We start from the raw sequence: 19,693 nt of genomic DNA on the forward strand, positions 1-19,693 counted from the left end.
TCGTCAGCCGCTCGCAAGCGCCAGCGCTCCGGTCACTCCTTAGTCGCGCATCAGCGTGCACATCCTCAGTTCCGTCGCACGTCCTCCATCCATCCATTCCATGTCTGTTCGGTTCGTCGGTGCATATTCCAATTCTATTTTCATTAATTCTGACATATCTCCGGCGCTTATGGCCATGTTTCATATGTTTTCCATTATGGACCCTTATTACATATTATCTCGCATCCGCTTCACTTCTCGGTTCGCTTTAGCGCTTGACAGCGCTTAACATTACTTAGTATATATAGACGCACATAAACTGTGTAATGACTATCTTTTTCTGCCCACACATCGTTGGACTATAAGTCTAAGTTATCCTCTAAAAATCTAAAGTATCTAAGTACAATACGAGCGCCGCCACCGTACATTACTAGAAACTCTGTCCATTAGTATTCTGACTCATTAAGAGTCGCTGCGCTCCACCACCTGCACGCGCACCGCTTCTGCTTAAGCGCGCGCTTCCGTTATAAGTCGCGCGTCGATATCTATTGTCGGCCACTATCGCTCATCGTCGCGCGCCTTACCAGGCTCGATCAAGTGCCCGGTTCAGTGTTTCCCTCCGTTTTATACACTTAGAGGAACCTTCTCAGTAGCAATTCCCTTGGGCCGACGTATATCTCGCTCACCGAGGACTACTTGAGTTATCTCATACCACCTATATTCACCCACTTCCCATTCCTCTTCTACACCATCTCATCTGCAAACCATTTTTGGTGCTATCGACTTCATACCTGCACTTCAAACTTTCCTCAACCATCACTTTCCCTGTTCTTCTGTTTCTGCCAGCAACTATGATTGGTTTGATGTGTTCAAATCAATTTTACTTATCCTACCTAAGAACAGTCATGTCAGTGACCTCAAATGGTTGAATCATCTTCAAGCTCATCCACCTATTCCCAATCATGAACATTGCAAGCCTGCTGCACCTGCACATTTTGATGTTGCTTTTGTTGTCAAAGATTGTGATGCATGGAAGAGTGGTACAGGACTTGATGGTGCATCTTTCATTTTATGCTTCAAACCATTATGCTTAGACACTTGCAGGCTTGCAGGTTGCACAGATACATGTGATCTTCAAATTACCATCTCACTATGGTAACTTCACTCACCCACTCACGTATATCAAATGGTTCTGCCCCCTCCATGACCCAGAACCCACAACAAATCTTTATCAGCTAGTACGTTCAACTCATAACCAACAGTGTTTTGCATCTGTTGTGAGCATGCAAGATGTTTTGCAAGCGGGTCATCTGATGCCCAGGTTTGGATCAGGCAAGGTAGACATGTCATGGATCAATGGTGATGTTCTCGAGCTTGCTGATGAGTTTTATATCAATCTTTACATTAATTTTAACATATTTTATGTTACAATCACTGTTCCATTGTTGTCTATTTTCTTGTACTTATATGAATCACTTACCATTCCTGGTACTGTACCTTATTTCTCATGATTGTCTTGGTCTGTGCACACATATTGGCCTATTTAAGCACATGTATTACACTGTAGAACTTCACTTTAATCTTACTAGGTTTTCCCCAGAAACTTCCTTCGCTTAAGACCTCCAATCTTAAGTCGTCTGATACCTGACTCTTAGTAGAAGCACTCCTTCGACTAAGCCTTGAACTCTCTCTCTTCTGAGAGACTTAGAATCTCAACAACCAGGAACCTCTGTCAAGCTTTCGTTGTTAGAACTATCCTAGTTCGTAACATTTGATATAATACAGCATTTATAATCTACTTGTTCTAACATCGCAGCACAAGTGTCATGTCATTGTGCTCATAGTTCTGTTGTTGTACATGGACTTGCACATGGTTTGATTGACTACCTACAGCAGTATAGCATTGGCATGGCGCTACCAGTCCAAACACTTTTTCCTGATGTGAACCAAATTTATTTATGATGAGCAAAAAAAAACATAGGTAGGACTCCTACTCATAGCTACACATCCAACAAGACAGCTGCTTCTGCCTCGACTGTCACAGAAACATGGACATTCCTATATGCCACCTTTAACAACTGTAGCGAGCCAAACGTGGATGACACAGCAACAAAGAATATAGGTGTGACTATCGACAACAGGTAGGACAAGACAAAGTAGTTGCCTTGCTTGAGTTGCTGATTATATTTAGGTCAGCCGGTGTCCAAATCAGCATGACGAGAATAAAACTCACTTCTTGAGTCCAGTGCCGATCAGTGTGCAGCCAACATATCATGCTCGAGCCAGACATCAATGTTGCAATCATGGAGAACATGAGTGATATAAAGAGTAGACAATAGGGAACAGGTGACATGTAGTCGAAGTAAGACACAGGAGAACCCATGCTGACAAAAACACCACTTATAGCGAGGAGGACACTTGCCTTTATGAGAGCATGTCAGTGTCAGCTTCAGTTCACGACAGGTGCAGAGTTGGATAGCTTACCATGGTGATAGTGCTTCTTGCAGTTCCTAGTGGAAGTGAAAACCTGGTCTGGCAGTTGATTGGGGTAGGGTGCTTGCGCGAGGGCACGAGACGAGGTGCTGGAGCCTGGTGCAAGATATCATAGTGGGCATGTGGGGAGGTACGAGCATGGGCTTCTGGGTGTGTGCATGAGACTGAACTAATGTTCTAGTCTTTGGGTTTCGATGGGGTGACATTACCAAACACTCTTTCCAGTCTGCTTGTTTCTGCGACGTAGCAGAGAAGGTGGGGGACATCCTTTGTGTGGCTGAGGAGGGAACAGAGATTGTTACTATAAGGATTCCTAAGTTGTGAAATCATACCTGAGTGGAATAGAATGAAGCCATGGCGTGAAAGTTGAAACAGAATAGGGAAGAGAGAGACTAATGCTCATAGTGAAAACAGGGCTCCCTGAGGCTGAGGTGGATCATTGAAGGCAGTATCAAAACACGCTTCAACAATGTGACAGAGCTTCTTGCAGTTCGGGGAAGGTTCGAACCAACATAGAACCGTTCGGGCAATGGTGGACTGTGAACCTCACTCAGGTCCAGTCCGCCCCAATTCTTGGACCACGGACCATGGTTCTGGACCAAACCACGGCAGCACTAATGAACATACCCTCAGTCGTAGAACAACGAAATGAGGGAAGAGAGGTAGACGAGAGATAACAGTTATATAATGGTTTGAATTCCTATGTGACACTCCACTGAGCCACATCGTGTTGTCACATGTGTCATGCACCAATATGTGACACTGTATACTGTATCATTTCAACCTTAGGTTCGTCACACCATCGCAAGCCCGACGAACCAAACCTATTTTTTGTGACAGTCACAGCTGTTTTGGGTCAACGAACCTAATTTTGTGACATAACATATGATATGTTTTTTTTAGATATGTTTTTTTATGAAAACATTTGTCTAACCACTTTTTTTTCCCTCCTTATTGTCATTTTTGAGCCATACTTTGTGTAGAAAGTACATATATTATCCTACTGAATATGAACCTTATGAACCTATGAACCTATTGTAAGTTTGTCACAGCTGTCCTTGAGAGACGAACCTGTCACAAAACCATTAGGTAATGCAGTGCCGACATTCCCACGAACCTAAGGTCGAAATGATACAGTATCTAGTGTTGTTGGCAAAACTCTGCAGTTTTGTGAAGCAGTCCGACACAAGCCACGTGATGGTGTAATCTCTCAGTTGAGCACTCGGAAAAATTCGTGCAAACCTTCGACACTATCTTCAAGTTCTTTGGGCTGGGCATTAGTGATCACTGATGGCTATGATGCGAAGAGTGCCGACGTCTCTTTCATAACAATTCAGATGACAGCTGATTTCCTGAAGGAGTTATCCAACATAACACTATGCATCTAGTGGTCTGACACAATCCACGCGACGGTGTAATCTCTCAGTTGAGACAAGTGGGCAAAATTCGTGCAAACCTTCCACACCACAGCGCCATAAAAGGCGCAGCACTCGTCGTCGACATGCTCACGTGTACACTCGTGAAGAAGCTAACATCGCTGTCGAGACTGCACAGGATCTTGAAGCATCTTTCGCATGGGCACCTCCGCTCTCGACCGAGCCTCGTGATGCAGATCACCTTCTTGTTGGTCTCGTCTGACGACATCATTGCTGTTGAATTTTGCACCTCTCGAAGAGTCGAAGAAGCCTGAAAAAGTTCAGGATATTAATGAAGTCAAAGTGCTGAAAGGAAATGCTTTTGATTTTGCATATAGTCTACATATAGCCTGTAGTTTTACCCCCTCCACTATATACATCACTCAGCCTTGGGCGATGTATATGTCGTCCCGCTCGAATCCGTGTATATGGTTTCAGTAGCCCGTGTGCATTGCTAGGATAGCGCTGAAGCCGGTGACCATGCGGAAGATATCACCATCAATCTCGCGAAGGTAGCTGAAGTTAGGACGCCGGCGGTAAACAGGAGTCGTCAGTATCAGTCTCGCATGAAGCAATGGAATCAAGTTTACGCCTAGGTCTCACGGTGGTGAGCAAAATTCAACAATGCGAATAAAGTAGGGCGAGAGTCGTTCAGAGAAAATGAGTCCTGTGAGCCGAGATCGGCGAGACAGTTATGGTGTTGTGTCCGTGTTTGAAGGCGCCCGAGCTGAGCCATGCAGTAGAGCGTTTAATAAGAATGCATGTTGGCGCATGTACTTTTTAAATTCATCGAAAGACCACTGACCTGCTACCTGAATGAGATCTGGTGTCATTCCCGAAATAGCGAGTGCTATGGCGCCTCCAGCTCTCACAGGATGACCTGACGTTGCCGTCCCGCGATGTTCACGTAAGCGTCGGAGGAACGTATGAATTTGGCACTCGCCAATCACAAAGTGGGACGAAAGACAAACGCAGTGTCTCGGTAGGTAAAATATTGTCACAGCAGTGGCAATGGATCAAGTGCAATCACAGAATTTGACACGATGAGGATGGTCGTGTGAGTCCCGACTCCCCAAGCTGTCGTACTTCTGGCAGTGGCTAGTCGTCGCTTCCTTATCAAGCAAGTTGTATTATTATATGAATTTTTGAATGGCCTCGACTTCGCTTTGGAACTTACGTGGCACCTTATCAAGCGGATAGCAGTACCGTGTAAGTCATAGTGCTGTAAGTTAGTCTTCTGCTATGTCTCCTGGGGCTAAGCTGTTCTCTAAAGACTCGGGGTCATTTGCATGGTTGATCTATTGAAGCTACGGTGACCAATAGATGTTGAGATATTTGCAGACCCTAAGCGTGACGATCAGTGGCACCAAGTCCGAATTCGGCGAACCCGGCTTTGACAAATCCACTTCAAATTTTCGACTGTATATATTACTAGGCGCCTTCGCCGGCGATGACCTTGTTTTCGTTTTTAATTGGAAAGACGAAGGGAACGAGCGCACTCGAAACGGTATTTTGGAAGACTGGTCACAATATTAATCGTAGGAAATGAGCGAGGACTACGAATACGGAAAATGCCGTTGTTTGTAATTGTGGACGATTTGCAGAATTAACAGGTTGGCATATGACCACCTTGCAAGCAAGGTGACGATTAAGGCTACCTTCCCGCATCTTCCTACTCTCACTGTCACCGTCTCGCGGCTTTTTCGAATCCTGAATGCTCTGAAGATACAATTAATGGGGTTAGAAACATTCAGCCGCATGTATGCCCATTACGGTACGCCATCGCGGTTTTGTGACGTTGCACTGATACTCTAGCAGATTCTAAAAGCAATAATATTCTTCGTGGCGCATTTCGACAATGTGAATCAGGCTCAAGAGAATAATGATGTAGTTCCGCTTTGGGCTTCAAATGGGGGTGAGTTCAGCACGTTGGATTATGGGGTTTAACGTTTGTTGGCTAACACACGTTGATGTATCCAACGACTATCCAATACATTGAACTCACTGTCATTTCGCACCCTTGTAATATATATCTGCAGTGGCCAAATGACGGGAAAGTCTGTGTCAATCATGGTAAAATCCAAAATTCTGAATCGTACTCAGGTCTCGGATCCAAGGGACACCGTCACATCTCTGGACCCCGGTACGGGTAACACCGCTCAGTTTCGAATGTCGGGCGCTGGCGCAGTTGAGTATACCACCTGCTTTTGATAACCACGAACGAGGCCCGAGTTTTCCAAGTGGCTATATGTTTGCAGATCCCCAATAGGCGTCCTACCATTTCCTCCTCACTATCATTCGTTTTCTCGGTGCACGTTTACTTGTCTGCGGTATGATAAACCCAAATAACCCATAAACTTCCGCCATTCGTAAGTGGTGTGGGAACATGAATCGTCTTCTGTCGCATTTGCTACGATATTGACGTATTTCTATTGAATAGGTTGTACCACTTCTCAACGGGCGTCCCACGGCGGAGGCACTCGTGGAGTGCATGAATATGATAAACAGTTCCCCGTCCAAAAGCCCAGGTGCCACGTTGCATTTTTGTTAGCACCTGGTACATAAATTTCTCCTTCGCATATGGGTCTACTCCCTCTTTCTCCCATTGTGCCGTCAAGATGAACTTCAAAGATGAAGTCAATGTGGACGCTGTCGCCCGGGATAGTCTGGAGAAGCTAGGCTACAAGCAGGAGATGACACGGGTTTGTGCTTGTGCTTGTTCCTGTTCGATAAATATGTGATGTTCGCGGTCGTTGCTAGTCTCGAGGACTAGTACAAATATTGTTCAGTGAGTAGAGCGTTCCTTTCACTGCGTCACAAAAATTGAATGCTTCCAAACAAGTGACGCTAGGTCAGTCCACCGGCTTGAGCGAAACTGCCCACTGAACTGTTGACCCAATTATTTGATTAGCAATCATGGCAGTCCGTATGTCTGAGCAGCGATTTTTCTCAACGCCACGACTTACCCTCTGGTAGCATTCGGTCTTGCAACGCCTATAGCAACGTCGCTCATTGGAGGTGGTCCAGCGGTAATGATATGGGGGTAAATGTACACTTTCCACCTTATCTAGAACGTGATTTGACATATTGTAGTTGGATCCTGGTTTCAGTCCTGACCCAAACCCTCGCTCTTTCACTGGCGGAGATTTGCTCTAAATATCCTACATCAGCAGGGACATACTACTGGTGTTATCGACTTGCGTCCCCCCGCACGCGACTTCTTTTCTCCTGGATCAATGGCTGGTTGACGGTCGTTGGTAGTTGGACAGCTGACTTGAGTGTCAAATTTGGTATTTATCCCTGTGCTCCGTCACTATATCAGTAACGCATTTTCCCAGCAACTGCTCAACTTGCTGTTGCCGGAGTCGGAATATATTATTCTGAATGGGACGCGACAGCATTGCAAACATGTAAGGATCCTTCTGTGTAGCAATATTTGCGCTTGCTGACCGCTGAATTCCCCGATGTAGACATGATTTTCCTCGGCGTGACTGCTATTGCTGGCATATTCTGCATATTTTTCAACAGGCTCCTACCAACCATCGAGGTAGGTCCTCACCTGTCTATTGTTGCCGAGATACCCATAGCTTGCCAGATTATTTGTGCTTGCTGGACGGGTTTAGGCATCATCGGTACGTTTCACCGTGACTGTTCTTTGTCTGTTATCCTCCTAAATTTGGATGTTTGAAGTTATCTCGATATGCGTGTTAGCTAAGGCCGCAGTAGGCCGTCATCCGGCCTCTTTCGCGCTCGGGAACTTCGATCCCTCATTTTCAGGATGGACGCCTGGGTGGTCGTTCTTCATCGGTATATTGCCGGTACGATCGCTATTACTTATCACAACTCGCACTCAATATTACCACAATCTATCAAAACAGCCTGGTAAGATGTTAACGTTATTTATCACAGTGGTATAGGGAGCTGAACCATGTCTCAGCATATACATTCTCCGGTATAGGAATGAGTACGTCTCTAACAGCGGTCATGACCATATTCACCCGGCTGATATTCAAGAATCAGTCACAAATATGGCCGAGGAGGTTTATAACCCTTCTGAAATACTCCCAAAGGCTATCACCTGGTCCATACCCATTGGCACATTATCTGGCATATTGTTCCTTCTCCCAATCCTTTTCACATTCCCAGATGTCGACACATTGCTTCAAGGTTAGTTTTATGCTGAGGTAACTCGTGCTCTTCACGTAATATGCCATCCAGTTTCTTCCGGTCAACCTATTGGTGTCATGTTTACTTTGATCATGGGCTCCAGGGCCGGTGGTTTCGGGCTGGTGAGTGTCCATCTTGGCCTTTCGTCCGGCGCGCTGCATCTCTGATTTGGCGGGGTATCCAGTGGTTCATTAGTACGTTACAATTGGTCTCCACCACTGATTAGCCTAGCTTTCTCATCAGCTTCCAAAGTATTCGGTATTGGTATGTTTTGTTCAATGTCCACGTCGTGTATCGGTTCTCGTGCAACATGGGCGTTCGCACGTGACAAAGCTATTCCATTTCATCGGTGCTTCTCCAAAATCGGCCCTTACTTTGGAGATGTCCCCGTGAACGCGTATGCACTCTCCACCGTGATCCAAGTTCTCCTTGGACTCGTCTACCTCGGTTCCTCAGCTGCATTCAACGCTTTTGCAGGAGTCGCCGTCATGTGTCTTGGAGCATCTTACGCGATGCCCATTGCCATCTCGCTGATGGACGCCCGGCGAGACATGCATGATGCCCCATTCAACCTTGGTAGCTTCGGTACCATCATCAATGCAGTCGCGGTGCTGTGGATCATGTTTGTCACCGTGCTATTCTCGATGCCTGCTGTCATCCCAGTAACGATGTGGTCGATGAGTGAGTGGCTTTTTCTCGTGTGGGTGGGTTGAGACACTGAATGTGTCGGGGTAGATTATGCTTCGGTAGTGTTTGGGGGGTTCGGGGTGATTAGTGCAGCGTGGTATATGATCAGTAGGTTGTTTACTTGCTGTCCGGGAACTTCATGGGATTAATGTGGTTCAGACGGCCAGTTTTACTATAGAGGACCTCCAATCCAGGAAGATTCAACTAGCTCGTCCGGATCCTCGGACTCTGCTTTACATTGAAATAATTCCGAGCGACAATCGTGGAGATACTATCACCAAACGATGGTGGTCAAGATCAAGGTGTCAGCGCATGGTAGCTCTCGCCTTTCGGTCTCCCATGCATATGATTGTGGTTATTATAGCAGTTAAGCCATTGTGCAGAGTCTGTAGACATGATGTTTGTGTTACACTAGACTAGATGTCGCATGGTGAAAAACCCCATTTTTTTCAAAGCAAGAGCCTAGCACCACTCCAAGGGTGATTTTGTGGTTGCAAGTGCATTTGATCTAATGTCAGCAACACCCTGAGCTAGACCAGAGAGTTTTGGCGAAGCTCCAGAAGGAAATATTCAAATAGATAATTCTGTAGTGGTACTAGAACAGATAAGATAGAAGGCAGGGAACTAAACTGCCAAGAGACGTATCCTGATCATGCATTGATTGTCCGCTAGTCTCGGTAATAGACGGGCCGCTTGTTTCATCACAGGTGCCTGACTTTGTGGGCGCTCTTGTGCAGCTGTGTAAGCATTGAGAACGGGAGAAACTGTATGTTTGATTGCAAGCTGGTAGTTTCTTTCGGGCAGAAGCCCTGCAGGGGCAACCCGGCCCCGGTGGTTACCCGACCTGTGCAAAAGTGAGCCAAGGTGAGCCGCTATTCCTACATCAATGGGAGTGAATGCGACAGCGAAGTGAACCTCGGATCCCTAAACCATGGGAGCCGCAAAGCGACGCATCAAGGTGAGGCTAGATAAGGAGACTGTCGGTAACAAAGGTAGTAAGGAGGCATCCGCGTGAGCATAACTGTGGGCATCTGCTTCAATGCAGGTATCGGGCGGGCGGGCGGGGGCGGGCGGCCATCAGTAAACCGGTGAGTTCTTGCTGGGGATTATGCTGATTATGGTGCTTTTACATGGTCATATATTGCTTTATATCACTTTATATTACAATGTGACGAAAACCTTTCCTATATATTACGATATATAACGATATATGACGATATCTTCTTCTCACAGGTTCTCTGATAGGCTCCATGTCCACAGAAGTACGCGAATCTATATGCACACAGCAGCAGGTGGATCATACTTTGGGGACGCTCGTTTGCCACTGGCAGACAGTGTCACGTTGACTGGGTGGACGATTCCTCCCTTTATCAGGTTCTGTGGTGAGAGAGTTCACAACGGTGAACCTCCTACACGAGTAAGCGAGTAAGCTTGAGAGAGCAATGCTATAGCACCTTCGAGTGCTTTATACTTAGTATGGCCGACTTCCCCCGACTTGCCCTCATTGCATGCAGGTGGCACACAAGTTCGGACCTGAGCCATCAAAGCTCACCGAAGTTTATGGCAAAGAAAAACCGAAAGGCGGCAGGCAGCAGGGCGCCGGAGCTTGTTGGAGTATACCCTGGGTGCTGTGTGGTTGAAGGGAGAAGCCACATGCGTTATACGAACCCTAACCCTACACTCGTACCTCACTTCAGATAGAATTTCCAACTGTGTTGTCTGGCAAAGGATCCTTTCCTATCATATAATACTATCGGTTCTGCCGCCCCGTCCCTCAGACCGTATCATTGTTTACTAGTACTGGTAGGTACTAGTACACCATTAATGTGGTCACGAGGTGTAGTGGGACGCGAACAGAACTTTCACTGTAGTTCTTTTCACGCTGATGGATACCTTGCTTATCAGCCGCTCATAAGATTCTCCACAAGGGCCGCTGCGCATCCTGAACCGCATGAGTATGATAGGATATTTTTATTCCCAAGCTAGAGTTCTATTCGCATCCGAAGCAATATATGCGTCAGCCTTCCCCCATATCAGATGCCGTTACCCTTCACTGTGCTACCACGATGAGTTTGAAGGATTCAGTCGATGTGGACGCTGTTGCCCGTGTCGGGCTGGAGAAGCTAGGCTACAAGCAGGAGATGACACGGGTTTGTGCTTGTTCTTGTTCACTTTGATCCGCATCTCATGCCTTTGGTCGTCACTAGTCTAGAGGACTGGTACACATATTATTCAGTGAGTAAAGCGCCCTTCTCGTCGTGTCGCAGAAATTAATATACATTCCAAAAAGTGACGCTAGGTCAGTTCTTCAGTTCAAGTGAAGAAACATCCTGATCTGTTAGTTCGACGGTTCAATTAGCAATCATGGCAGTCCGTGCGTTTAAGCAGCAATCTCGATGAATACTACGACTTACGCTCCTTGTAGCATATGGTCTTGCGGCTCCCATCGCGACATCGCTCGTTGGAGGTGGTCCAGCGGTAATGATATGGGGGTAAGTTTACCCTTTATAGCTCGAACATGATTTGACACTGTGCAGATGGATCTTGGTGTCAATCTTGACCCAAACACTCGCTCTTTCACTTGCAGAGATATGCTCCAAATATCCCACATCAGCAGGGGCATACTACTGGTGTTATCGACTTGGATCTCCACACACGCGAGTTCTTGCCTCTTGGATCAATGGCTGGTTGACAGTCGTTGGTGTTTGGACGATTGCTCTGAGTGTCACATTTGGTATTCCTTCCTGTGCACGCCACTTCCGAGTATGACTGATGCAGTCTATCAGGAACTGCTCAACTTATTGTGGCTGGTGCCGGAATATACCATCCTGAATGGACTGCAACAGCGTGGCAAACATGTAAGGCTTCATCTATAGTCTATCAATATGGTTTTCTGACCAGTCTGTGACTCATTCTAGATATGATTTTCCTCGGCGTGACCGCTGTTGCCTGTTTGTTCTGCCTATTCTTCAACAAGCACCTGCCGGCCATCGATGTAAGCTCTCACTTGCGGATCTACTCTGAAACTTATACGTTGCCAGATTATTTGCGCTTGCTGGACCGGTTTAGGCATCATCGGTATGTTTTGCATTGCCACTCGTCCCTGTGCGCTGAGTTGAGTTGTTTCAAGTAATCTTGATATGTGTATCTGTCAAGGCTGCGGCAGGACGCCATTCTATCTCTTTTGCGCTTGGACATTTCGATGCATCTTATTCAGGATGGACGCCTGGGTGGTCTTTCTTTATTGGTACATTACCGGTATGATCGCTGTCAGATATTAAAGCCCTTACTCAATACTCACGATGCATTTAACAGCCTGGTGAGACGCTGTTATTTATCAAGCTGTAAGACTCAGAGCTGAACAACGTCCTAGCATACACATATTCTGCTATAGGAATGAGTACGCAATATCTTTGCACCGTGTCCACCGACTTACACCTCGAAACCAGTTACCAACATGGCCGAAGAGGTTCACAACCCTTCTGAAATACTCCCGAAGGCTATCACCTGGTCCATACCTATTGGCACATTATCTGGCATAGTATTCCTTCTGCCAATCCTTTTCACGCTCCCGGATATCGAGACATTGCTTCAAGGTTAGTTTTACGCTGGAGGAACTTGTGCTTCTCATTTATATATGTCAATCAGTTTCTTCCGGTCAACCGATTGGTGTTATGTTTACTTTGATCATGGGCTCCAAGGCTGGTGGTTTCGGGCTGGTGAGTCTGTCACGACCTTTCGTCCGGTGCTGTATCTCTGATTTGGATTGGTGTTCAGTGGTTCATTGGTACGTTACAATTGGTCTCTGCCAAGTAACCTCGCCCTCTTATCTCACTTTTCGAAGTATTTGGTATCGGTATGTTTTGTGCGATCTCCATATCTTGCGCCGCTTCTCGCGCAACATGGGCGTTTGCACGCGACAAAGCCATCCCATTCCATCAGTTGTTCTCAAAGATCAGTCCCTACCTCGATGATGTCCCCGTCAATGCCCTGCTACTCTCCACCGTCATCCAGATTCTCCTTGGACTCATCTACCTCGGCTCCACGGCGGCGTTTAACGCCTTCGTGGGCGTCGCTGTCATGTGCCTCGGAGCATCCTACGCCATGCCCGTTGCGATGTCGCTCATGAACGCCCGGCGAGACATGCATGATGCCCCATTCAACCTTGGGAGGTTCGGTACCGTCATCAATGCAGTCGCCGTGCTGTGGATCATGTTCGCTATGGTGCTATTCTCAATGCCTGCTGTCATCCCAGTCACGAGGGTTTCGATGAGTGAGTGTCTTTGTCTTGCGTGTGTGGGCTGAGACGCTAAATAGAATCGGTTAGACTATGCTTCGGTAGTGTTTGTGGGCTTTGGGGTGATCAGTGCTGTGTGGTATCTGATCAGTAGGTTTTTTGTTTGCACTTTGACAACTTGCTTATCGTGGTTTAGATGGCCGGTTTCACTATACAGGGCCTCCCATCCCGGAAGAGTCCGCGGCTTCCTCGGAATCCAATCGGTCGACCTCCCCACTTCAAGGATGATTTAAAAAGTCGAAGGTCTACATGTCATGGTCTCCCTGCTATTACAGCATTACTTTCAAACTATGTACAAAATATCTTGAGTTCCCTGCCCCAGCCTTGATTGCAATGAATCACATTCAAATTCCTTCCTAAATAATGGTAACAGGTATTAGAGGGTATGAGATATCATGCAACGAGTGTCAGCAGCAGGAAACATGGTATAACAATAGCAAGCAAGTGCAGTGAAATGATATGGTTTGAGGGAGCAGTCACGCCTGGTTTCACTACGCGCGTAGTTTCGGGATCACTTTGACCATCTGGTCAATGTTGATGAACTGTACCCAAGCCTCTAGATCTTTCGCGTTATCATGCCAGATGAATTTGGACTCCTTCGTACCCCTGAAGAACGCGCATGCACACTGATACGATTCCTCGAGCATGACCCCACCCATGCGTTGTACGCCGAGTTGAGCTTTGAATACGCGGAACTCCCATCCCTGTAGTGGGTGGTCATCGCCGCGCGCGGACTCGGAGGGAATGTTGAATTCGAGGCGTGACCAGTCGAAAGCGGTGCTCTGGCCAACAGCTTTGATGTATGCCGCTTTAAGCGAGAGGAGGATGGAGAGGCGCCGGAGGACGACTTCGTCCCCGAGTTCAGGATTGAGGAAGGTCATCTCTAGCGGGGTCAGCTGTGGCCGGTAGCTCGTTAGTCTTTGGTGATATTCTGTGACTGTCTTTTGGCTTACTTTATGTGCAAAGGATTCAGCGTAGGCTGCTACCGAGACACCCTTGGGCTCTACCGAAATCTGTTTAATGCCCAACCCGATGTTTATTACTTGGCGCTGCCGTCCCTGCGTCATCACCATGCCGCAGAGTGAGTTGTCATATGCGAGGTGGTATCCAATCATGGACTGTAGAAATTTTTCTGGGGGCATGTCATCCGGTGACTGTTGTAGGGAAGTGCAATAAGCATCGATGAGTTATGCTACTCTGAGAGTCGATGACCACCACTCACCTGCTCGATCCAGTGCTTTCCATTCGAGGTGACGCAGTCTTTCCATTTTGCACGCGATATTCGTCGGTGGCGCATCATAAGAAGGGGTAACATGTGGCAAATAAGTTGTCCTGCTGAGCCGTCAGAACCCAAATCAAGCGAGTAGTGGAGTGGTGCTCACGGAAAGAATCTATAGAAGTAGGCTGGTACGGGAGTCTAGCATGAGGGACGCAATCCTGCACAAGGTGAAAACATTTATCGTACTCCTGCGGAGACAAGGTCAGGCGCTGGACTATCAACAACAATATTGGTCAAACCTCTGTCAATACATCACGATTCAGTGAGAGCATCCAGACGAGAAGTGGACAGTCCATGGCCATTGTTTCACAGGGTCTGAGAGAGAATTCAAACAGTCTATTACTACGGGCGGTGGCGCAGTGAATGAATGCAGCGCACCTGAGTGATCTTGGGCCTATAATTGGGCAGTAAAATTACAAAATGCTGGTGTTAGCCGCAGTACAAGTCTTCAAATTTATCCGGGAAGCAAGGTGGAGGCCACGGAAGATACACAGCAATGACGCAGGCCCTGGCACAGTAGGTTCATTATAAGGTGATCACCAGCCTAACAAGCAAACCGCACAATTTGGGTCGCCACGTGCCGGGCCACCGGAATTCTGCCTGTCTCTTTTTTTTTGATTGCAGTTTCGTTTCACGTGAACAAGTCGAAGGCACTCTCATCTCAGCCATGCATGATCAGTACGTGTTTGACAGCTGTCGTCGACAATACTCGAGGACGTCGGAGATGAACAGTGATACTTTTTAGCTTATCTCTCAAGTTTGCAGTCGACCGCGTGCCGCATTCTGTCCTTATTCGAATCAGATCTGATTCCAAGAAGGCTGTCCTATGGAGAAACACGTCTTCCCATGATTTCGACTTGCTATTCGAACCCTAGCGCTACCCATTACGGGAGGTTACAGGGTATCACCAGCTCTAATAGCTAGTCCCTCGCCCAAACAGAAGACAGTCAGAGAATCGTGGGCCCTTCTCGTGCAAAGCACTCAAATGGATTTTACTCCACCATCTGCTCAGCTAGAAAGTTCGGGAGCTGCACGCACTTAATGCATGCATGATGAAACCACCTAAAAGGGTAAGATGGCCCTGAGAGGACTCCGACTTATCTTAGTACAAGTTCCAAGTAACCACATTGCGTTAGAAGCAAATACAGGGATTGCCTGCGGCCTGCTCATTCATTTCAGCATCCTCACCGCCGCTCAATAGTCCACCCACTGTATTCACTGCATCTGCCGACGGCAGCGGCTCCAATTCCTTGACCGTCGGACTGACGCATTGAACCACATCCGTGGCGAATGGAGTAAAGCCACCTGCTTCTGAGGCATCTCGCAAGATGCCCCTGATCGTGATATCTGATCGTGTCATGGTACACATGAAGTTCAGAAGCTTGATAGCAGGCTGCAATCGAAGTCAGGTGGGAATCATTCTGCTAGCCATTGAAACACACGTACGATACGCTTAATATTTTCATCCTTCGCGTCCTTGGCACTCGGTTCAAGCTTTTCAAGCCACCCCAAGAATGGAACGAGATGCAACGAGACGCTTGTGACCTTGTGCTCAACTATCGCGTGCACAACAGGCCGCATAACTGCCCCTCACGCTATCGGCCTCGGGTGTACGACATTAACCGCAATGGGAGGCTCTTCTTCCGCGAAAGCCACATCAAGAATAGCATTTGATACAGCGTGGGGAGGGATCCAGCTTAGAAGCTGAACCGTGTGTCAATGATGGGTATCTCCTGGGTACGTTCGGGAAAGATACACTCATCGGGCTTCCGGAAACCCACCTAGACCGACAGACTTGACGATGATCGACGTCGTCGACCAAGCTCCTCGTGGGGGCCCTTCCCATATTTGATCAGTTCTACACGAGGGTGCACTTGTTGACATTGTTCGGTAGATTTGTACACTCCTAGAAGCAGGATACGACTTACCCTTTCACAAACGTATTTACTCGCAGCACAGCCAGGGCAGAATTCTGCCATACACGCGTCGCACAGCATTTCTCCCAGGAAAGGTCCATTTGCTCTATCCCAGCCTTGAGCAGTTGATGCAGGATAGGTGAACATGGAACCCAGCCTTAGATGGCGTAGAAAATAGTGAGGTCTGCGTTCCCCTCGCTTGAGGCTCAAAGACGGCAGCGCCAGTTACAGACGTGCGGGTCTACATTATGTTTGAATGTATTTGAATTGACTATTATAGTCAGACTGGCAATGGAACAAACCTTGTGATACGATTGCTCATCCAGACCCGGATCATAGCGAGAAGTATCGTTTCTACATGCACCAGCCCCTCCGACACGGAAGGGCGATATCCAGGCCGCCTCCTTTGAGACCAAATTTCTGTCGTCGTTCGTTAGATGCTGATGGACGATTGAAGGCATATACACTACAGAGACATCCTCGTGCTGGAGCAGATATGAAAGCAGGTATGAGCCAAGACCGTCTGTGGACCCAGTCAAGATGACCGCATAATCACATCGCCTGCGTCTGTCAATCAAAGTAACAGAGTCATGTTCTCGATGCCAATTTTGGTATCAACCGGTATTGTATGACTCTCGTGAGCCCGCTAATCGAAAAAGATGTTCTGCGCGATCCCTAAGGAGCCGATGTTTCTGAGGAACAGACTAGACGTAGGTCAGTAGAACATAAACCTTAATTCGCCCTCGACCCACCTGTCAAAGCCTTGAGCAAATAATTATCAACCACGTTGGCGGCACTCACAGCAGCAGCATGCCATGAGCCAGCTTTCAACGTTATCTATAGTCTAGTTCGTACTAGGCAAAGGCACATCTATGCCTGCTGTAGTGCTGCCCTCCACCTTTTCGTACCTGTCGCCCATGAATGTCATGTTCGCGCATTGGCAGATGTACTATGAAATGCTCATAGGGCGTTGATCTCCTCGTCGTGCAACTTGACAGTTCCCTTTCCAACTCGCAGCACGTGCTTTCACTGCGTATCACAAGAACGATCTCCTTGAAGATCCTGCTGGAAGCAGGAGCCTCCTGATTCGCTTCTATATCTGGTTTTCAAGTTCATCGGTATCGTTAGACTCGATAGCAGCAAGTGTATATGGCACGAGCTTACCAAACACCATTCCTGAACCCAGCAAGCCGCTTCTCGTCATCGATGTTGATTTCGTGCCTCGCCCCGTAGCACTATGAGGATTCCGACATGGTTGCATCCCTCGGTTGAACATGACGGTACTGTTCACGTAGGGTTGGCGACAATAGTGCTCTACATGAGAGCTGGCACTGGCTTTTCACCAGATGAGAGCATTAAATGTCATCCATCTTCCTACGCTGCAAGGACAATATTAGAAAGCGATATGGATAGCACGAATCATCTTCTACATACCCTCGACTGTTGGACGTTTGATAATACATCTGAAGAAGCATAACCTTTGATGTCCAAGAGATTCTCTGCCCAGAACTATCCGCGAGCAACTTGAAGTATTCAACAACTGAGAGGGGATGTAAAGACCGAGACCTACCAAATCTCGACATTCATATATACTGTCTTTCTGAGAGACCCACCTGATCTTGGAATTTGGTCCTAATCGCACGCAGACCTTTAATATTCGCGCAACTTCATCTCGGAAGAAGCAAGTCATGTTTCCCACTTCTGTAGTACCGTAAAGAGAATGCAGCTTGACCCCTGCATCCACCAAAGTATCTCCTATCTTGGGTGTGAGCGGACCACCGGCAAAGGCCTATTATTACAGACAAGTAATGTGAGCATTTCCTTACCTGAAGAAGATTTCAATGAAGAACTTGTGAGATAGGATATATTTGAGCATCTTCTACCTGTCTGCGACAACACCTTTTGCTCCAGGAAGTTGGGCCTGCTAAGGTATTCGGCTTCGCCTTAACTATAGAGTCCAAGATATCTTGCGGGTTGGTAATTATAGAGGATTGCCGAGGGGAATTGGGAGGATGCGGGTGGGTAAATAGACACGCTGCTGAGGGAGGCGACGGGTGTGGCAGCTGAATATATCAACCAATGAGACTATGGCAAGGGTGCAGAACCAACGCGGATGGGATGCTAGAACCATCTTAGATGCACATATTGTTTCAGTGATCCACAGGATCAGGACTAGTGAATAACAGTCACATTAGAGATTGGAATAGGTTTTGGGAAGCCAGTACTACCTGAGGAATGCATGCAGAATGTCACGACGTTCCCAGACGACCGTAAAGCTGAGGGAGGATATGGAAGAAGAGCTCCGTTTGGAGAACCCCTGACGAGTGCAGGGTACAGCTCGTTTCTGTACCCTGAGACTCGAAATCCGTGTCGATTAGGAAATCGAGGGAGCACGGGGAGTGGTGATTAAATGACGGCAATTCGTTTTCTGCATCATGTTGATTTGCCACTACTGAATCACGAGGGGAGTGGCTTAAAATAGGTGTAGTCAGTACGTTGCTTAGGAAACGCATTCACCTACAAGCAATCCAATGAAGATGATACCCATGAATACTTGAATACCGCTAGGTGTCTGAGTTCCCAGAGCGACGATCTCCTTGTCTGCTCCTGCACAACTTGGTCCAATTTTCTAAGTGGCACGATGGCAAGCTCGATAGAATTCCAAGTGTGAGATGGACACCAGGTCCAATATTGCTGTCATAGATAACAAAATGAGTTGTGTTGCATATTGAATCCCAGCGAAATGAAGATCCCTCATGGAGAGAATGTGTGATATGAAGAACCATGATAGATGATATTTTTTATGGTCGCGAAGCTGGCTGTTGGGACGACAGAAGAGGCTATGAGGGCCAGGTGCGACGTGCGTGCAGTACTAGAGTATTTGTGTTATCATGAAGAAGAGTTTTTTTTAGCAAGGGTCATGATATCAGATAGTCCCAATCCTCACTATGGCCGCTCCGAAGGAAAAAATTGCTTGCTGTATGGGGCATTTGACGTTGCCTTTGCCATTCATAATCATCATGGGCAAACTCGCAGTGTGCAATGATTCTATGAGAGAGTACGAGTTCTAGTCAGTTACTGTCTGGAAGCGTAACGTTTTACTGCAGGAGGGTCGCCGTAGCTTCGAGTAGTAATCCAAGGAGTGTCCTTCGGGCTTTGTCGTAGCGTAGCGACAACGGGGCCCTGTGGCCGGCTGTCTGCATGACGATTGTCAGACACGCAATTTCGTGGAGTCGATGTACGTTGACCCTCCAGAATTCGGGCCACATCGAGAAGCTACATATAGTTTGACATGTAAGAGTAGTTGAAGTCGGTGCCAAAGGCATTGTTACAACGATGGCCAAAGTCCGCATTATATATACTGACTTCTTCATCCTGCAGAAGCGTCAGTAAAGCTGGGGACAGAGAGAGGGAACAAAGCACACGTACGGAACAATCAAATGGCAGAATAAAATAAGAA

The 19,693-nt window shown here is 47.2% G+C and overlaps 8 protein-coding genes across 8 annotated transcripts; 3 read left to right on the forward strand and 5 right to left on the reverse strand.

Moving 5' to 3' along the window:
• Nucleotides 1–736: 736 nt before the first annotated feature.
• Nucleotides 737–1,283, forward strand: F5891DRAFT_898267 (uncharacterized protein; the record flags this gene model as incomplete). The annotated part of the gene is made up of 2 exons (XM_041373408.1): nt 737–1,034; nt 1,084–1,283. Coding segments are annotated over 2 exons (498 nt in total), but the record flags the coding sequence as incomplete, so codon positions are not given.
• A 696-nt stretch (nt 1,284–1,979) lies between these two features.
• F5891DRAFT_1190341 (uncharacterized protein) lies at nt 1,980–2,875 on the reverse strand (the record flags this gene model as incomplete). Its single annotated transcript, XM_041367283.1, has 5 exons — nt 1,980–2,156; nt 2,213–2,401; nt 2,464–2,618; nt 2,682–2,749; nt 2,805–2,875. The coding sequence occupies 5 exons, from the start codon at nt 2,873–2,875 to the stop codon at nt 1,980–1,982; spliced, it is 660 nt and encodes a 219-aa protein (XP_041224428.1).
• Nucleotides 2,876–6,195: 3,320 nt separating this feature from the next.
• F5891DRAFT_1041502 (amino acid transporter) lies at nt 6,196–9,207 on the forward strand. The gene is made up of 17 exons (XM_041362067.1): nt 6,196–6,256; nt 6,328–6,589; nt 6,648–6,675; nt 6,799–6,813; nt 6,864–6,930; nt 6,981–7,177; nt 7,226–7,297; nt 7,358–7,434; nt 7,483–7,519; nt 7,578–7,705; nt 7,824–7,851; nt 7,908–8,054; nt 8,106–8,176; nt 8,239–8,248; nt 8,307–8,735; nt 8,790–8,849; nt 8,901–9,207. The coding sequence occupies exons 2-17, from the start codon at nt 6,506–6,508 to the stop codon at nt 8,981–8,983; spliced, it is 1,533 nt and encodes a 510-aa protein (XP_041224429.1). The 5' UTR covers nt 6,196–6,256; nt 6,328–6,505; the 3' UTR covers nt 8,984–9,207.
• Nucleotides 9,208–10,488: 1,281 nt separating this feature from the next.
• Nucleotides 10,489–13,398, forward strand: F5891DRAFT_440779 (amino acid transporter). Its single transcript, XM_041371842.1, has 18 exons — nt 10,489–10,891; nt 10,949–10,976; nt 11,032–11,040; nt 11,101–11,115; nt 11,167–11,233; nt 11,279–11,475; nt 11,528–11,599; nt 11,660–11,736; nt 11,783–11,819; nt 11,872–11,999; nt 12,057–12,060; nt 12,115–12,141; nt 12,191–12,337; nt 12,390–12,460; nt 12,519–12,528; nt 12,586–13,014; nt 13,069–13,128; nt 13,175–13,398. Exons 1-18 carry the CDS (start codon nt 10,754–10,756, stop codon nt 13,264–13,266), a joined length of 1,608 nt encoding a protein of 535 aa, XP_041224430.1. The 5' UTR covers nt 10,489–10,753; the 3' UTR covers nt 13,267–13,398.
• A 131-nt stretch (nt 13,399–13,529) lies between these two features.
• Nucleotides 13,530–14,619, reverse strand: F5891DRAFT_1190345 (uncharacterized protein; the record flags this gene model as incomplete). Its single annotated transcript, XM_041367284.1, has 5 exons — nt 13,530–13,934; nt 13,992–14,192; nt 14,261–14,370; nt 14,421–14,505; nt 14,557–14,619. The coding sequence occupies 5 exons, from the start codon at nt 14,617–14,619 to the stop codon at nt 13,530–13,532; spliced, it is 864 nt and encodes a 287-aa protein (XP_041224431.1).
• A 593-nt stretch (nt 14,620–15,212) lies between these two features.
• F5891DRAFT_440953 (uncharacterized protein) lies at nt 15,213–16,117 on the reverse strand. The gene is made up of 4 exons (XM_041371845.1): nt 16,074–16,117; nt 15,764–16,021; nt 15,528–15,710; nt 15,213–15,472 (listed from the first exon to the last, which is right to left on the reverse strand). Exons 2-4 carry the CDS (start codon nt 15,896–15,898, stop codon nt 15,380–15,382), a joined length of 411 nt encoding a protein of 136 aa, XP_041224432.1. The 5' UTR covers nt 15,899–16,021; nt 16,074–16,117; the 3' UTR covers nt 15,213–15,379.
• A 2,288-nt stretch (nt 16,118–18,405) lies between these two features.
• F5891DRAFT_954937 (uncharacterized protein) lies at nt 18,406–18,582 on the reverse strand (the record flags this gene model as incomplete). The annotated part of the gene is made up of 1 exon (XM_041375288.1): nt 18,406–18,582. A coding segment is annotated over one exon (177 nt), but the record flags the coding sequence as incomplete, so codon positions are not given.
• Nucleotides 18,583–18,882: 300 nt separating this feature from the next.
• Nucleotides 18,883–19,653, reverse strand: F5891DRAFT_440933 (uncharacterized protein). The gene is made up of 3 exons (XM_041371844.1): nt 19,336–19,653; nt 19,181–19,281; nt 18,883–19,105 (listed from the first exon to the last, which is right to left on the reverse strand). The coding sequence occupies exons 1-3, from the start codon at nt 19,605–19,607 to the stop codon at nt 19,074–19,076; spliced, it is 405 nt and encodes a 134-aa protein (XP_041224434.1). The 5' UTR covers nt 19,608–19,653; the 3' UTR covers nt 18,883–19,073.
• Nucleotides 19,654–19,693: the final 40 nt, after the last annotated feature.

Source organism: Suillus fuscotomentosus (genome assembly GCF_016647785.1).
Source record: "Suillus fuscotomentosus strain FC203 chromosome Unknown F5891scaffold_36, whole genome shotgun sequence".
In the NCBI taxonomy this organism is placed as follows: domain Eukaryota; kingdom Fungi; phylum Basidiomycota; class Agaricomycetes; order Boletales; family Suillaceae; genus Suillus; species Suillus fuscotomentosus.

Excerpts from the sequence above, each read along its gene's own strand:
- F5891DRAFT_1041502 (XM_041362067.1), top strand. The coding sequence starts at position 6,506 with ATGAACTTCAAAGATGAAGTCAATGTGGACGCTGTCGCCCGGGATAGT. Across the intron at positions 6,931-6,980 it reads CCAGCGGTAATGATATGGGG|TTGGATCCTGGTTTCAGTCC; the intron begins GTAAATGTACAC and ends GACATATTGTAG. Across the intron at positions 8,055-8,105 it reads TGTCGACACATTGCTTCAAG|TTTCTTCCGGTCAACCTATT; the intron begins GTTAGTTTTATG and ends TATGCCATCCAG.
- F5891DRAFT_440779 (XM_041371842.1), top strand. The coding sequence starts at position 10,754 with ATGCGTCAGCCTTCCCCCATATCAGATGCCGTTACCCTTCACTGTGCT. Across the intron at positions 11,234-11,278 it reads CCAGCGGTAATGATATGGGG|ATGGATCTTGGTGTCAATCT; the intron begins GTAAGTTTACCC and ends GACACTGTGCAG. Across the intron at positions 12,338-12,389 it reads TATCGAGACATTGCTTCAAG|TTTCTTCCGGTCAACCGATT; the intron begins GTTAGTTTTACG and ends TATGTCAATCAG.
- F5891DRAFT_440953 (XM_041371845.1), bottom strand. The coding sequence starts at position 15,898 with ATGCGGCCTGTTGTGCACGCGATAGTTGAGCACAAGGTCACAAGCGTC. Across the intron at positions 15,711-15,763 it reads ATGAAAATATTAAGCGTATC|CCTGCTATCAAGCTTCTGAA; the intron begins GTACGTGTGTTT and ends CTTCGATTGCAG. Across the intron at positions 15,473-15,527 it reads CGGCAGATGCAGTGAATACA|GCAATCCCTGTATTTGCTTC; the intron begins GTGGGTGGACTA and ends AGCAGGCCGCAG.
- F5891DRAFT_440933 (XM_041371844.1), bottom strand. The coding sequence starts at position 19,607 with ATGAAGAAGTCAGTATATATAATGCGGACTTTGGCCATCGTTGTAACA. Across the intron at positions 19,282-19,335 it reads GCTACGGCGACCCTCCTGCA|AATCATTGCACACTGCGAGT; the intron begins GTAAAACGTTAC and ends ACTCTCTCATAG. Across the intron at positions 19,106-19,180 it reads TTTCCTTCGGAGCGGCCATA|TACTGCACGCACGTCGCACC; the intron begins GTGAGGATTGGG and ends CAAATACTCTAG.